The sequence below is a fragment of the Thermobia domestica genome, chromosome 12 (genome assembly GCF_964235325.1).
Source record: "Thermobia domestica chromosome 12, izTheDome1.hap1.1, whole genome shotgun sequence".
Taxonomy (NCBI): domain Eukaryota; kingdom Metazoa; phylum Arthropoda; class Insecta; order Zygentoma; family Lepismatidae; genus Thermobia; species Thermobia domestica.
This window is the reverse complement of record NC_137465.1, coordinates 45,124,460-45,142,623: the sequence shown is the minus strand read 5'-3', so window position 1 is coordinate 45,142,623 and position 18,164 is coordinate 45,124,460. Positions and strand designations below refer to the sequence as shown.

At 38.0% G+C, this 18,164-nt stretch overlaps 1 protein-coding gene across 1 annotated transcript in view; it reads right to left on the bottom strand.

Annotated features, from left to right (window-relative positions):
• Sema2a (Semaphorin 2a) overlaps positions 1-18,164 on the bottom strand; it is a 799,786-nt gene that overhangs the window by 254,747 nt on the left and 526,875 nt on the right. Inside the window, exon 3 of the mRNA XM_081733673.1 lies at positions 10,425-10,476. Within this exon, the coding sequence (XP_081589799.1) occupies positions 10,425-10,476 (52 nt within the window). The remainder of the gene's footprint in view (positions 1-10,424; positions 10,477-18,164) is intronic.

Sequence of the window (18,164 nt, the reverse complement as noted above, 5' to 3'; positions counted from 1 at the left end):
GCAACAACGAGATATGAAGATGACCGGGGGCTAAATCTGCTGCAGTTGGCGGATGCATACGTTCTTTTCTTCTTTTTTCTTCTTTTCTTCTACAAAATTCACAACACGAGACGTAAAAAAAAAAAACTTTATTTCTCTTCTCGTTCCGTTTCCTGGGCAACAGCAATGAATATCCAAAATTCTTTCGATATGACTAAATTAATTGAAATCTGGATTTGTTTTCATGACAGCTCTACTCCTATCAAAGTAAGACGTAGCTGTAAGATTACCATTAGCCTATTTTCATTAGTTGGTTCAAAATTTAGCGCCTGTTTTTAGCAATGATATTATATGATACAGGATCTACAGCTTACTGCTGTATCCAAACCACATGAGGTTCCACCGAAAATCAAACTCACGTGTGCAAAGTATACCTATGAGGGAACTCTTGGAATCCTATTTTCGTTGGTTGATTTCAGTTTAGGGTCCCTTTTCAGCACAGAGGCTATATGAGTCGGGGATCTACAGTTTAAGATGAAATTCGAACCACCGTAATGCGTTCTATTATCAAGAATCTTTCCAAAGGATTTGACTCCGGTACCCCATGCACCAAAGGCGCGTGCCCTAGCCATTTGACCAGATAAGACGGCTAGCCTATTGACGTTTAAAATACAATATATGTTTAGTATATACTGCGTATTTCATGCGGGAAATTTATAGAAAATATTTCAGAGAAATGGATAACTGTTGAGATTCTGTTTTGCGTCATTGTTTTTAACACCCAGGTTTATGAAGAACGGGACCTACAATGAACGTGGACTCCAAATAGAGAATTATATAGATAATCGTTGTTTTTGTATTGCAGCCTTGTTAATAATCAGCTTTATGAAGAACTGGATCTATAATGAACGTAGACTGCAAATCACGACTCAACCTTGCAGCCGGTGCAGTTTACAGGTACACAAGAACACCATGCACGATCACATTTCACAACATAAGCCATTCCCCACCACAATATCTCGTCTTCATGGGAGTTGGACTACAGGACCCTGCCATTGCCTCCAGCATGAATATTCACGAATAATACGTGCTGTATTAAACTTCAATGAAATATGAAGGTGCAAAATTAGTCGTCAGTATATCGAAATGTTTTTGACCGAACAACATCATATCAGTTTCCCATTTCCATTTTCTAGGAAACACCTCATAAAAAATCGACAAAGGGGAAATTTCTCTTTTTCGTTCACTCCAGCAAACGTAATCATTACACAGCGTAGGAAATCCCAGGCCAAACACTCATTGTGCAACAAAATCCTTTATCCAATAGGAAGCACCCATTTTATTCCCCCTTTTGCTATAAAATCTTCAAAAAATTCCCTCCTCCTTTCTTTGCAATATGTTCTTCGGGGGAACGAAACTCGATGTTCCATATAGTATTGAGTTAGTGAGTGAATGAATGAGGGATTTTTCTACCAGAAAGGTAATACTTCTTCCGGAAAAAGTCTTCTGGAACTGACTTCTTACATTCACCCATCAGTTTCCATCCATTTCATTCTTCTTCTCTTAAGATTTACAGCCGCAGAGAACAAAAGGGGAGTCGAACAGACAGAAAAAAGAAGTGGAAAATGGTTCCAGAAGAACGGAGAGCTAACTACCTGGCATAGTGTTTTAAAATCATCTTTTAGAACGGAGGGATATTTTCTCCTATGTCGAAGGGTGAGCTTAGCGATGGTATTCTTCTCATGAAATATGATACATTTCCTTATTCTTTTCTAATCTTATTTTATTTCTTACGTTAGTTTACAATGTATGATGACTTAATATATCCTAATTTGTGCAGACAGAATCCAAAACTACCTTTTAAGAGCCCGTAATGTACGAAACGGCTAACTGAAAGTACAGTACATATACGCAGTGGACCCACGGATAAGGAACTTTAACCATTCCGCAAGGCTAGCTTAATGAAAATTTCCTATTATTTTTTATTGAAATTATTTTTTCCCATTCAAATTAGTGTAAAGATTAATCCGTTCTAGCAGTAAAAACAGGGTGTTTTTTCTAAACATTTTAAAGTGATTTTCTATGAAGAAGAACCCTCACTAATAACTATATAAAAGAATATGTGTATGTGTGCCTGTCATTAGATCTGTGTGTGTTTTTTATCAGATCTACTCGAAAATGAAAACGAAATCTTTTAGTTTTACGTCCCACGATTATGCTGGTTAGGCTACAGGAGACGGTGATGATGAGAAATGAATGCAATGGTGGAATGAATAAAGTAGGATGAAACGGGAAAACCCCAAGTAAACTCACACACACGGTGTTTGTCCATCACCAAGTCCAATTGACGCAAGTTGGGATCGAATCAGGGACCCCATGCACCAGAGGTGAACGCTCTACCACTGAATCACCCCCAGCAGATATACTCGTGTAGGAAGCTATATTTTTACGGGTTTTCGACTTGAAGGAGGATTGAGGATTATGAAAAAATTGAGTGAATCACAGTGTCTATGAGATAGACAACCCGGCCATTCTCTCGGTGTTTCAGGTTTCATACCTTTCAGATCTTTACATTCTTTCCGTATGAAGAACAGGCATGTCAAAAAAATGAAATGAAATTTTTGAGTTTTACGTCCCATGTTATGCCGGCTAGGCTAAAGAAGACGGTGATGATGAGAAATAAATGAAATGCTGGAATGAAGAAAGTGCGAGAAAATGGGAGAACCCCGAGGAAACTCACACACACGGTGTTTGTCCACCACAAAGTTCACTTGGCGGGAGCAGGTTTTGAACCCGGGACCCCATGCACCAGAGGTGAACGCTCTACTACGAGGCCACCACGGCCCCAACAGGCATGTCAGCTGGACCGAGAATAGGTAGGGGTAATGCCGAAAGTTTTGCCTGTCGTTATATATTTCATGTGTTATTTTCTTTTTTTTTTTTTTTTTTAAGGATTTTGCATAAACATTAATTATTCTTCCCGTGTAAAGAATCGTCACTTCTGGTAGTATAGAATGAAAGTAAAATTCTACAGTTTCAATATTAATTAAGGAAATATCACGCCATAGAAACCAAACTCCTTCACTTGCTGTACACCTGACACTGGTACTTGCTTCTTACAAAGACCAAAACAATATTGCTGTATAATATAATAGGATTCGTGACAGAAAAGCAAATAAAACCCTGAAGGATAGGTGGAGAAGGACTCGTCCTATCACCAACATTCCAACATGCACGAAAACACTCCATGTTACGCAGAAGAACGTACCATCTGCATATCTTCAACCACCCCTCGAGTTCGTTCATATCTTCTTTCCAACCGCGCCGACTACCCTTATATAAACCTACCTATGCAGAGAACACGAAAGAACTCAACAATATAAATGGAAGCCATAAACCCACAATATGGCAGGCAATTTCACGTTATGCTTCCGAAAAGAAGAGGGGTGGTTGCTTTCCCTGATTTTTACGTTCCTTTAATTGGAGAGAAAGATAGATCAAAAGGGGAGGAGAAAGAAAAAAAAAAGCTTGGAAAAGTACGAATAAATGAAAGCTTAAATCTCAGGGGCGCAGTCTGAATGTTGTTGAAACTTCCTTGGAGTAGATGTGGGAAAGAAAGAAATGTCAAGAATTAATAACAGGGAAATAACGCAAAAGAAGATAATAATATGATGTAACGAAATGGAAAATTAGGATCATAAATATAGAAAGAATTGAGCAAAATTAATAGAAGATAGAGTAAAATGCTTTTTTGCTCTCTTCTTCACCAAACGTCTTAATATTAATTTGTAGCGTATATGATATGGAATAATTGTACAATTTACATTAACATTTTTTGATCATAATTTAATCGGCATTTAGCTCTCCAGAAACTGCTGGAAGCACAAAAGAAACAAGTAAATTGTTAAATAGAGTATCGTCCAGTTTGGAATTTAAAACAGGATTAGGATTAGGAATTAGATTTTTGGGCTTTCGGCATCTATGGCCATGTTACCCCGTCACGTACGAGAGATGACGTTCCTCGGCGATCACATTATCCGAAGAAAAGAGGAAAGCGGCCTGGGACCTGTACGTTAGGTACCATCCCGGCATTTGCCTGGTGTGAATGAGGAAAAGCCAGGAAAATATTACTCAGGATAGCTGGCCCGAAAAAGCTTTTACACTTTTCCGACCGGGTATCCCAACCGGGAATCAAGACCATTAATGATTACGGTACGAGGAGCCATGGAACTTAAAATACCTACAGGATACAGCATATACGCTAATAGACTACGAAGTCTATACCTAAACCTGAAAGTTCGGTGGTATACATCGTTTGGAATAGCAGCGATTTTCGGAACTGCCCGTTTTTTCTTTTCTTTTTTTTTCAAAAGGAAGTAAATTTTATCTACACACATGTTTCTTCAATTAAAAAAAAGAAAAAAAATAATAATACATATTATACCAGTTTTCTTCCACAAAATTTTCCGAGGGGGGCAAAATTAAAATGTCACGAGGAGGAGGCTGCACTGGAGCACTATTTGCTACAGGACGAATCTTGCACAAAAATGACATGCAATTGCAAATTCATTTCCCTCAGTTTCGATTGGGCGGATAGCCAACTCCCAGAAAACAAAGCCCCCACCGTCCCACGCTTATCCCGGCTAGGCTAAAGGAGACGGTGATGATGAGAAATGTATGCAATGGTGGAATGAAGAAAGTGGGAGGAAACGGGAAAACCCCGAGAAAACCCAGGAACACGGTGTTTGTCCACTATCAAGTCTACTTGGGGCGAGCTCGGATCGAACCACGGACCCCACGCACCAGAGATGAACGTTCTACCACTGAACCACTGCTGCCCCAACAGTGATGAATAATTGCGCGAAAAGTATGGAGGAATCTTTTGAATCACAATTTCCCTGACGCTCCGCAACGTGTCCAGAAGAGCATGGAGACGAGTACGCCTATGTGTACAGCACAATAAAGCACATACACAGCAACTGGAAACAATTCGTACGTGTAAGTACTCGACTATAGTATGTACTAACTAAACAAACTGCAATTACACTGACATGACTATTTATCATATTCAAACCAAGGGTACAAGGACTTCTCGGACATTCTGTAGAATAAAAATGAAACGGTGAATTATAATTTGAATTCTAAATTTATAGTTCCCATCAAAGTGGAAAATCAAGAGAAATGTTACATTCTACGATATCTCTTTTACCTAATGACAGATTGTTGCCTCTCCCCTAGTTTTGACACCCAATCACTGCCACTTGTCAGATGTATGCTAAATACGTAATGGGTTTATACCAGAGAGTTTTAGTTCATTTTTTTTGAAAAAAAGACCTTTAGGTATGCAAGATGTGAGGTCAGCATGAGTAAGAGCTCACAGAGATGGATAATAGCAGTATAAAAATTTTTATTCACTCGGAATAAGAAAAGACTTTGGTTTCTGCGGCAATGCACTTTCGAGCTCCTTAAGCCACCGAATTAGTTTGATACGGATATTTTTTATGTATTCCATTAATAATAAGAAAAACTTTATACAAAGAGGAGATATGCATTCGACTATGCTTAAATTATAATTTTACGTAACAACAGGAAACCATAAAATACGTTATGGAAAAAGGTTTAAATCTTTTCCATTGTGCACGTAAACAAGCTTAGCTGAAGGAAATTCGTTATCAAGTAACAACGCTGTTAACCGAAGTCTTATGTGAATTTGAATGTAATCATGGTTCGTCCTTGTGTTTGTTCCCAATGAAACGAACGAGAAAAAGATTAGGTGGCAGTGATGTCGTGTTCTATAAATGCAAAAGCTTCGTGCTTCTGTGCTCATGCAGCTCTTTTAAAATACATCAACTACTTTGTAATTGCTTTGTGTTGCCAGTTTCTGTTCCGTATTTCATATGTACCTGAAATTTCCTCCAAAAATATATCTTACACACAAACAACAACAATAACAAATAATGTCATCTGAGTGACTACCACTTCTAAAATTGAAAAATCAATCGTTGATCCTTATATTTCGTATTTGTAACGAATAAATCTTTCATTAAATAAAGTAACCGCTACTACTGGCAACCTTGGCTGTGCTTAACGTTTGGACAAGTCTCTTATCTTGGAAACAGCCGTACTTCTAACAAAGCTGACCGCCGCCAACTTATCTCGTAAGGACACGTGAGACGGTCTGATACGACTGGCTCTGCAATCAATTAGGTCTTTTTCTGGTCAGGAAGTATAATGTGCCTTTCCTGAATGGCTGGCGACCCGCACAACACACATGCTATCACTAGCGCATAAATAGCAGGATGAAGGCAAATTGCTGCGAAATACCTCAACGGATTGCATGCTTAACAACTAAACCATGGGTTTCCTGTCATAATAAAAGTGCTTCGAGTGTGTGTGAGTATTTTTAAAGTTATTTCTGTTATTGGTAGAACTCCCAGTGATTTACATTCAACTGGAAAGTGATTCTGCATACAGTATTTTTAAGTAACTTGAAGCATAAACGCACCTTTTACTTTTAACGAATTATTTAAGCAAGAAGCGTATATGCGGAGTATACAGAGCATAATTTATTTGAACATAAACAATTCTGTTTGTTATGAAATTATAAATCAGTCTATAAAGTGTTATAGAAAAAGTTGGATTCTACATTACGCTCTTATAGTAGACCATCGAATGCCTTTTCAATGTCAAAAAACCATAAGAATAATGTTCACTGTTCACTTTTATTATGAGTTACAATTACCACCATAAACCTGATTACACCATAATTTGATCGTAGTGCTGCTATGAAATATCAAAGAGCTACATATAAATTACAAGATTGGATATGGTATCGGGTATTAGTCTAGAATGGGTAGTAATACCATGATTTCGCTCACTAGTCAGTGTTATTTTGTTCAGCATAGTCTGAAGAAAAATTATTTCACTTACTTGTCTGGCTGTATGTTAATGTCTGTCTTGATAATAAAAAGCCATCTCAGTAACCTTTTTAATATCAATAAATTATATGGTAGTCTAGAATGTTAATGACAATTAATAACGATTAATGTACTATTAATGTACAATGAAAGTACTTTTTTTCACTGGCCTACTAGTATACATGTTACCGTTTCATACACACTTTCTCTGTATCGCCCCTTTCTCCAAGCCACATTAGCTACAAAAATGGCCGTCCTTGGTTCGAGAAACTTTCTTCCTACATACTTACTAACCGCACGGTAATGAAACTTGGCAAGTATACAGCCTAGAACACATGGTATTTTGGTACAATCGTTGAGGTATCTAAACCTGGGTCCCGGTAGGGGCGCCAAAATTAAAGAAAACTTTTCCCCAATTATTTTTTCAGAATTCATGTGTAAGATATTAGAAAGCCTGTGGCCACGCGTAGCATAGTCGCTTACCCTCTCACCTCTGATACGAGCGGTCTCGGGTTCGGTCGAAAAAATAGATTTTTCAGACCAGGTATTCTAAGTTAGATTTCTTTTCGATTTTTCACTCACACTAGGCAAATACCGGGATAATACTTACATAACGGCCATAGGCTGCTTCGTTACATTGCCATTCCTGAGTGCACGGTGCACTGCGGCAGGAGCCGGCATTGGTGAATCACATGAATATACTGTTCCTGCATGACAATGCCAAGCCACATGTGACAAAGAAGACCCGGGAGACCCTTCAGTATCTTGGCTGGAAGGTATTGTGACATATACCACATTCACCGAACCTTGCGCCAACAGATTACCTCCTGTTTCATTCCCTCGATCAGCACCCCTGTAGGAGATCCTTCGCAAATGAGGGAGACCTGCGGAGCGCACTCACGGGCTTCATTACATTCATGATCGTTTTATCACCAGGGTATTGTGCAGCTACAGAAACGTTGGCAGAAGGTGTTGGATGCTGATAGAGATTACTTCGAAACCTAAATGTAGTACCGTTCACTGTACTGCCATTTGTTTATCACTGCTTTAGAAGGCAATAAGTTATTTTTAGTTACCTCTTTAAAATTTCTCGTAGGGACCTTTCGGTAAAAAGCAGGGACTTTTTTAACTTAGTTGAAGGGACTTAGCAACATTTTTGTCGACAACACTGTTATACTTGCATACGGATGTTGAAAATGGAAAATTAATATACACATTTCTTAACTTTTTTCTTTATCAGTTTAGATTAAATTTTCCATATATTTCCATACTATTACTACATCATGGTATGTACAAACTGTCATCACAGGTATTTAGTTTCATATTACTTCTATATGAATTACCTTATTCTAACCTGATTTTTTTTTATCAGCAAGAAAATATCTGACAAGTCTTCATGACCAGAAATTCGTGAGAATTTTTTTGTTATTATTCCATTCTTTTTCTTTTACTTTCCGTAGTGTCACGAATTTCCTTCGAGTAGTCACGTTCTACAGAAGCAATAACACAGAACAAAATGCCATCTTTCTTTTCAGGTCTTGTACTAGCGTCTATATATCGTCCTGAGAAAATACTATCAACACACTTGTTTTAACTTCTGCAATATATATCTGGAAGAATCTGAAGTTATGACTTGCCTACACCGCAAGGCAGAACAGTTTGTAAAGACACGACTCTTGGAAAAGAATTTATTTTACCGTAACACAGGACAAACACAGTGCATTCTTTCATTTAGTTTAATGAGAAGTGTTGGTTTAGTACATGGTCTAGATGTATTTTATTGCCGAATTATAGCTATACGCTTCAAGCATGCACATTCTGTTGACGTAATAAGTTTTTTTTTTTAATTTGTTGTCTGTCTTTAAATTTGTTTTCTGTCTTTAAATTTGTTCTACAGTATATATATAACGTTTGTGGAAACAGCGATACTAAGGAATGCAGCTAACGCTCTTGACTTCAGTGCGAGCGTTCCCGGGTTCGATTCCAGGTGGGGCACTCCGTCGATAAAGTGTTAAAAGCTTTTTCAGGGCAGCCATCCTGTATGAGGATTTCCTGAGGTTCTCTCATTTAAAAAAACAGGAAAATGCCGGACTGGTACCTAACCTATAGGTCCGAGGCTGCTTCCTTCCTTCCCCAACCATTTCTTCCTTCCTTTTTCCGAAAGGTGTGGTCGCCGAGGGACGTTATCCCTCAAACGTGACGGGCTAACATGGTCATAGGTGCCGAAAGCCCAGAAATCTAAAAATCCTAAATCCTAAAATCCAAGGAATACTTCCAAGCTCACATGATACGTACGGAATCGTATGACACAAGAAGATAACAATTTCAGTTGAACAACGCTTGCGTTGGCCTAGCAGTGCTCGCGGTTCGATCCTCTGAGTAGTACAACAAGAGGAAACAGGGCTCAGGTAGTAGCAACGTAGACAAGCAACCAGAAAATGTGTCATAACGCGTAACTATGTCAAAGGAGACAACATTATACAGAGGACTGTGCTCGAATGGGGCCACATGGTCGGAAACAAGGTGGCTTCTCACATCGCCAAATTGTACTTACAGAGTACGTCGCCACGACATTGGTGCGTGTGTGGAAACAATGGGCAGAAGAGAATTCGATCGGACAATGTGAGTATTGGACAGTGCAAAGTGAGCACACCACAGGATGACAGACTTCTTGCTGTGTGGCCATGGTTACCCCAGCAACTGCTCCTCTTGGAATTTTGAAAAGTGTTTAGTTCTTTAAAAATAGGCCAATTTGCTCCCACATAGTATAGTAGTAATACTGTATATTTACGAGTATATTAAACGCTATAGCACTATAGTTTATTTATTGTAGCTGTTTTATAATGTACTAGCCGAAATGCCCGTTCTTTGCTCGGGAAGAATAAGCTTATGGAAAATATTTGAATCGCCTTCTTCCTTAGGATTCTAATCTAACACTCAATAAACGACAGGCATTAAGTATTACAACGAAATACCGACAAAACTGTAATTCTACCATGACATTATGTCAGGCAAATTGTATTATTACTTGTGAACAATTATCAACCTTATGTAACCGCAATTACTTTCAACTTTATCACACCAGAAGACCACGTAACCCATTCCAATTTCATATAATGGAATAAGGACGACATGAATGTGCCAGTCTCTGCGTATGGGTCTGCTGCATTTTCAAATCTCGTGGGGAGGCTTTTACGATGTTATGCTTCCACCGCATCTTATACTGACAAAACAACGACATGTGAAACAGATAATAAAAGTTTACACCAAATTTACACCGGATCACTGGTAAAAATGATGACACTCAATCCCTGTTACATAACAATAAAAAGTAACACAAGATACAACGTTAATATTTAAAAACAACCGCTGATAATGACGAGAAATTATTATTATTTTAATAATAATCGTCTTCTTCCCGTAAACAAAGCTCTAGTATAACAACACAAGTAATATATAGTATTATCCAGCGATTTGTTGTAATTTATCAGTGAATCAAATAAGTGTTAGCAATTCTCAGATACTTACCTCACAATTGGAGTGGCTGATGTTACTGAGATTCAGTCTGAACACTCGGTCCCTGAAAGGAAAATAGAAAGGCACTTTAAGAATATTTCATATTAACAACAAAAATTAAATTCGAATATTTTATTACGACCATTACAACATTAGTCAAGTGATGTTTTGAATATAATTCAATATCTTATTATATCATGCTGAAAATATTGTCTAAAACTAAGGTAACTGGAGGTATATACGCCAGTGCAGCTAAATACTCCCAAGTGTCTAGTGCTGTGACGTTTCCGACGAAATCCGCTAAAATGCGCCTCCAATATGTGCCATGGTCTTGGACAAGTCCGATTTGACGAATACAGCGCTGAGACAGCGCTGAGACCGCCACGCCATGCACGAGCTAATGATTTTTCGGTGCCGCGCTGGCATCTTGCAAGGTTCTCGCGTTAGTTCACTACTTCAATTCATTACTACTCCGTCTCTTCTCTTCACATCTACTGTCTTACTTTCTTATAATATTTCTTCTTTACTTTTCTAGTACTTCCAAATCTTCTCAGTCTATTTCATGTCTTTTTATCTCTCACATGTTTATGAACCACGTTCTCTCTCACGTTTCATATAACGCCATATTTATTTAATTCTTGTATTCTCTTCCCTGACTCTCCTATGGTATTATTACATTCTCTATATCTCATTTTACATAGTAAAATTGTTCTTGTATAAATTATGTCTTTTTACACAGTGTTAAATTTCTCATTCATTTCAACTAATTTTCTCCTTATCCCTAAAGTTTGAAAGACGTCTTGTGGGCACCATTTATTTTTTTCAGCTAGATCCCGAAAAGCTTTTTCAGTGAAGTTATTTTATTAATAGAAGGTAAGAATAGAAAAAAATCATTTGAGTCTTTCAAATTCATAAATGTCTGAATAAGATTTGTTGTAAAGAGACCATGGAAACAACTCGTTGAAAACATATAGACCAATAAGAAAACATATAAGAAAAGGAAAGGAAAGGAAAGGAAAGGCAGCAATGAAAAGGAATGAAAAGAAATCCAGAAGTTGGTGACAGGAAACGAACTTTTCCCCAAAACCGACACCCTTCCCCCCTTCCCTCTCTGCTAACCCTATGTGATGAGATTTTCTGCAGTGGAAATGCTTGGGAACATCACAGCATCGAGTAAAGACTTGCTTTGAATTTTCGGTGTTGGATGCAGATAGCAATCAGGAAAGACTGATGAACGAGAAATTAGGTTTACTCTTCTACTTAAGCGCCATCTGGGAGAAGGGTAAGGTAGGCACTGAAAGACTCAATTCAATTTCCTTTTCCACGAGAAGGGAAAACACACCAAAGAAAGAACGAATAGTATTTTGGATGATCCAACAGGGTTTCCAAATTATGAAATTATTTCGGTAAATTACCATTTTTTTTAAAATTTTTTTTGTATCTGCTCAATCAAATCAATTTCTGATGTTGATTGAGAAATGTCTTAGTTATAGATGTGCAACCCGGGGGTCGCAGATCAAAATGCGGTCCACCAACTGTCTTTGCATTGCCTGCAGCGATCCGAAAGGCAACATTTCGAAGAAGGTACGATACCTAGGGTACACCGCTCACCTCCGATAAGAGGGGTTCCTGGTTCAAATCCAAGCCATGTGTGTTTGTGGTGGATAACATTGTGCCTGTAGGTTTACTCGGGGTTCTCCCGTTTCTTCCCAGATTTTTATTTCATTAATTATTTCGTAACCATATTCACTTTTATTAATAACCCGTCCCTTTTATAGCCTAAGGCATAATTGTGGGTTCTTATTATTTGTAACAATAGTAAAAATAAAAATGAAAAGAAAAATTTTTAATTTAACATTACACTGTCACTATTTACGTCGGAAGGAAAACAGATGATTAGTAAAAGTGGAAGATTATAAAGAACCCCCAAGTAACTGGAAAACTCCAAGAAAACCCAAGGACATGACGTCCATCGCAAACTCACATGGCTTGGAATCGAATCAGGGACCTCTCACCGCTCTATTATTCAGCTACCGTGCTCCCATTTATAGCAAAAGCATATTAGCATATACGAATACATTAGTGCTTCTTTATTTCTTTTTTAAATACACCAGATCGAGACTTTCAGTCCTCAAAATTCTTAACATATCGTAACATACGGCCTGCCAAGAGCACAAAGTTGAACTTCCATGCACTTGACGGCCGTAGGATACTACTATTAAATATAACTATGAAGTTCTACAAACTATCGCAGAGACTAATTTTGGAAGTATCTAAAATAGCAAAGAGACTGTTAGAGCAGTGTTCTCAACTGATGTATCGCGACACACTGGAGAGTCATACAGTCCCCAAGGTGTATCGCAAAATTTCAGACTTTAAAAATCATGAAAAATTTAATAATAATTAGTTAAAAATCGAGACACACTGTACCAGTCAACACCTCCAGCGGTAGCAATAATGCTCAGTGCTATATAGACTCACTTAAAAACTAATAGGTTTCACTATTATAATAGATATTATTATTATTATTATTATTATTATTATTATTATTATTATTATTATTATTATTATTATTATTATTATTATTATTATTATTATTATTATCAAACAAGTGTATCGCGATGTCCGGGAAGTTCAGTAAAGTGTGTCGTCAGTCAAAAAAGGTTGAGAACCACTGGGTTAGGGCATTATTAATGAGAAATACATTAGTTAGGAAAATGGTGGAAGGAAAAACAAAAAAGCGCAAGAAGATCGTAGTGGAAGGCCGGTTTTTGAGATGGACAATTTTTACATAAACACAAAGTAAGGCGGGTGACCATATTACACAACAGCAAGTGAAGAAGTAACATAGTTCTTGCACATTTCAAAAATTCTATTAACTTAAACGTTAATTTTGGTGTAGTTAGATTGTGCTACTGTTTCCCGTTCAGACAGTTTCCTTTTCGCGAACTTCGCGCCGTGAGAAATACCGCAAAATAAAAAAGCGTCGCAATGAGTCTAGTAAAAAGAAAATTCCGGGATTTCAATTTTGCAGCAATTTCGAAAACTAAGACGATCCAAAGATAGAGTTATAATCCCTTACAACGATGAATGAATACGTAATCACAACCTAGAGGGTTGTCTCAATTGTTGACGAATTTAGCGCTTACAGTCAAAGAAACCGCCAATGCTTCTCCCCCTTCGTTCCTTATGCTTCCTTTTCAAAGCAACTTCTCTCTCTCTGACTACGTACTGTGTATGTGTCTGAGAGGATTTGTTTCGCTAAATTCATGCACAAAGCTTCGTACTCCCCTTGTCAGCTCTTTCTCTTTGAGGCTTTGCACATGAACAGAAGACAGTCGGAGGTTAACGTTATTGAAATACAATACTTCTGCAGACATATCATTTATTTTTTAATAGATATTTAGATACTCATAAGGAGTAGATAGATCACTACTTATACCAAAAGTACTATACTAGATGAATGTTTAGACGTAAAGTCGTAGTCTTCACCAAGTTACGCAAAAGTAAATCGTAGGCGTAGCTATGGCGTGTGCCTGTGCACACTCGAATAAAGTGGTTTAATTCTTTTTTGCTTCAACTACCATGCATTCTAAAATTCTTTCATTTACTGAAATACTCGTAACATTTTATCTCATCTTCAATACACTTAAAATCCAATGAAAGACAGGCGAGAATGTTGTAGTAAGAAGTTGGCTGAATTTTAATTATCTTTGTACTTAATCAAATGAGAAGTTCTGTTCTAATTACCTATGTGCACACCGCATACGAAACATTTTCGTGCATGCCCATATGGAAAGTACCGTAAATTGGGGTGACTTCGGACATTTTTTAAAGTTTTTTTTTAGTTTATGTTTGTAATAATTATAATACCATAATGGAAAAAATAATATATATTAGTCAAGGCTTTACTTATCATTTGATGGCCAGCAAAGAAAGTAGACATGGTTACAACAATAGTAAAAAAAACATAAACGATGTCCGGAGTCACCTCACATTCTGGGGCTGCTTCGGACACTATTTATTTTTAATGTATTTCCGATTTATGTGCATCAACAGGAGTGTATTCGGACATAATTTGTTAAGTGTATTATACGGGGTGATTAACCATGTCATAATTGACTTTTTAATAATTGTTTTTAGGTTTATTTTTATTTATTTTACATTTATTGTTTTCATTTCAGGATTATGCTTTATTTCAATTTACAATGATGATGATGAAACCAATACGGGTAGTGTTAAAAAAAACAAGGAAATGAGACATAAGAAATTTGAGATTGACAAAAGAAGATACACATTTTTTACTTACATATAACACACTTATATTGCTTTCTGGGAAACTCTGCACAATGTTCGTGTGCCCATCCTTTGCAAACTTGACACCTGACCCACTCTTCTCCAGGCTTACTTCGCGACCACAACTCACTGCAAACAATGCATGGGGTATCTTCTGAGTCACTGGCTTTTGACGTGTCCCTTATGAGTTCTGGGTGTTTACATCCTCTCTTTACAATCACCTTGGATTTGCCAGGGTCATCTGTGAAATTTGTCTCATCGTAATTTATTATATTTGATGGTGGTACGCCATCCAGAACTTCTTCCAAATTGTCGAAATAGTTGTTTTAGCATTTCACAATTAACAGCACCGCGAAATCGTTTTACATTTTCTCCAAATCTGTGTGAAAGTTCAGGGTGGCGCTGAAGAAATAACTTGCACCATTCGGAACCTGGGCAATTATTCCTAAATCGCTTTTCTACTCTGCCTACTCTGTTCAAGTAGCCCTGAACTATGAGCTGAACGTCTGATATTCGACACGGGAAACCCCATTCAGCGCATTTCATGAGTCCCTGTACAAGCTGTTCTTCTTCTTTGAATGTCAAACACTTCTGACCTCCATGGTGACCTGGATGCTTGTTTCTTATTTGGTCTAGGAATTAATTCGTGCGGTTGGTACGCACACATTGAAGCTGTAGTACAAACACAAAATACATAAATACCTTAAGAAAAATATTGTCCATCGCTAGCCACCACTTTCGCCCATCTGTCAGGCAATGTACGGATTCCGTGGCGAAAGAAGTCCTCATCCTTGGAAGCGATCCAGTCAGAGACCCATGTTTCGATATCTTCTGAAGAAGTAAACCGCTGTCCTATCAAATCGTTGTTCATGCAATCGAACAAGTAGTAGTCCGAAGGAGCAACGTCTGGTGAATACGGCGGGTGGGGTAAAACTTCCCATCCGACATTTTCTAAATAGGTTTTGACCGGTTTTGCGACATGTGGGCGAGCGTTATCATGTTGAACAATAAGTTTATCATGTCTGTTCTCCCATTCTGGTCGTGTTCTGGCCAGAGCTTGCTTCAAACGCATTAATTGTCGTCGATAACGTTCTCCATTCATAGTTTCACCCGGTTGCAGCAGCTCATAGTACACCACACCTTTCATATCCCACCATATGCACAGCATAATCTTTGCACAGTGAATATCTCGTTTTGGTTGTGATGGACCTGGTTCACCTGGTTTCACCCAGGCCTTTTTTCGTTTAGGGTTCTCGTAATGGATCCACTTCTCATCACCCGTAATAATTCGATGCAGAAACCCCTTTCTGCTCTGTCGTTGAAGCAGCAATTCGCAAATGGTTTTTCGTCTTTCAACGTCTCTGTCTTTCAATTCATGTGGAACCCAATGTGACATCTTTTGAATCATTTCTCATGGCTTTCAAGCGTTTGGAGACTGTTTGATAAACGCCTAATGCTGCTGCAAGTTGTTCCTGCGTTTGACACGAATCCTGCTCGAGCAATGCTGTCAATTCTTCGTCTTGAAATTTTTTTGGCTGTCCAGCTTGCTCTTGGTCTGCCAAGCCGAAATCACCACTTCTAAACCGTGCAAACCACTTCTGACACGTTCGCACAGCTAGAGCATGGTCACCATACACTTCCACCAAAATACGATGACTTTCAGTCGCACTTTTCTGCATGTTAAAGTAATGCAGCAGGACACCCCGCAAAAACACTTTATCAGGCACAAATTGCGCCGTGTTCACTTAACTACAAACTGGTGTTGTTGACGCTTTAATCAACTGCCCTATACTACGAACGATACGCGATGACAGGGGTTTGCAACACATGTGTGGATACACGGAACTGTGGGACGCTCCGTTCGTTGCGCCATCTCTTGTCCACCCGCACGAATTAATTCCTAGACCAAATAGTTTGTCAGAAAGGGTACTCCTTGGTACCTGATACTGTCTCGCAGCTTGCCTTATTGATACTTTCCTCGAAAGGACCGCACTTATGGCCTTTTGTAAATTTTCACTGCTGTAATGTCGATAGGGCCGACCCCCTACAATTTTCTTATACACTCGTACCATGTCCGAAGTCACCTCATACTTGGCTTACAATTTAAATTAACGTTCTCAGCTGAACCTCTCTAATGATTACATTTGAACTGACTGGCTAAATTCAATACCGAACACCAGGTGCGTGCGAACGGATATTCGACTTAAGTTGACATTCGGCGAAGGCTTCCCAACAAAGAGGTTTTTCAGCCACGCGGTAAAAATAGAAAATATTATCGGCAAGAACAAAGACTATTTTTCAAGGGTTGGTGCCAACAATAGAACTTATAATAACTGAAGTCGGTAAAACCAACAATACAGACTTGATTGTAATGCATTGTGGTTTATTTGAAGCACGACAGCAATGAGAGAGAACATTAAAACTCATAGGCGTCATAATGTCCGAAGTCGCCCGGACTGTCCGAAGTCGCCCCAGTTTACGGTAGTTAGATTCTCTTTGTGCACACTCATATAAAAAGTTCTTTTTAAATTATCTTCGCGCGCAGTCATATGAAAAGTTCTATTTAAACTAAATTAGTGCACACCCATATGAAAAGTTCTATTTAAATTATCTTCGTGCACACCCATATGAAAATTCTATTTAAATAATCTTCGTGCACATCCATATGAAAAGTTCTATTTAAATTATCTTCGTGCACACCCATATGAAAAGTTCTATTTAAATGATCTTTGTGCACATCCATATGAAATGTTTTAGTTACCTCTGCGCACACCGTATATTAAAAATTCTGTTTTAATTATTTTTGTGCACACCTATATGAAAGGTTCTGGCTTCGTCTATTCAATTTCTGATGTAGTAAGTTAATCTTATTTTATACTTATGCATGTTGGTAGACACCTTTCCTAATGTTATTGCTGAAGAAATTAGGAGTCAAGTCATTATTCTCATAATAAAAGCTTAAGATTATCATTAGTGTTATTAATATATACTATACTTTGTTTGTTGGTTGGTTAGATTGGAATTTAGCGTCCCTGTCAGCACCGAGACTATATGAACCATGGGCTTACAGTTTAAGGTGAACGTAACCCGTTCATATTAAGGCTCTCCCACCGGAAATCGAATCCGGGACCTTGAGAACCAAAGACGTATGCGCTCTAGCCACTAGACCAGCGGGGAACACTACAGGATACACTAACAAACAACAATAATAATAATAGAACAAAGGGATGCAAACAATGGAATGATCAACCTTTACCAACACAATTTTCCTCAATTTTGAGTTAGCGTCACACAGCTCCGTTCTTCTTGATAAACAGAATCTGAATAACAATAATTAAATATAATTAAGAAATATGATACCTTTATATAGTTTTTCTTAAAACAGTCTATACATTTTTCTGGCGGACTCTGTATAATGGATTATTATTATTATTATTTAAGTTAAATACATTGAGG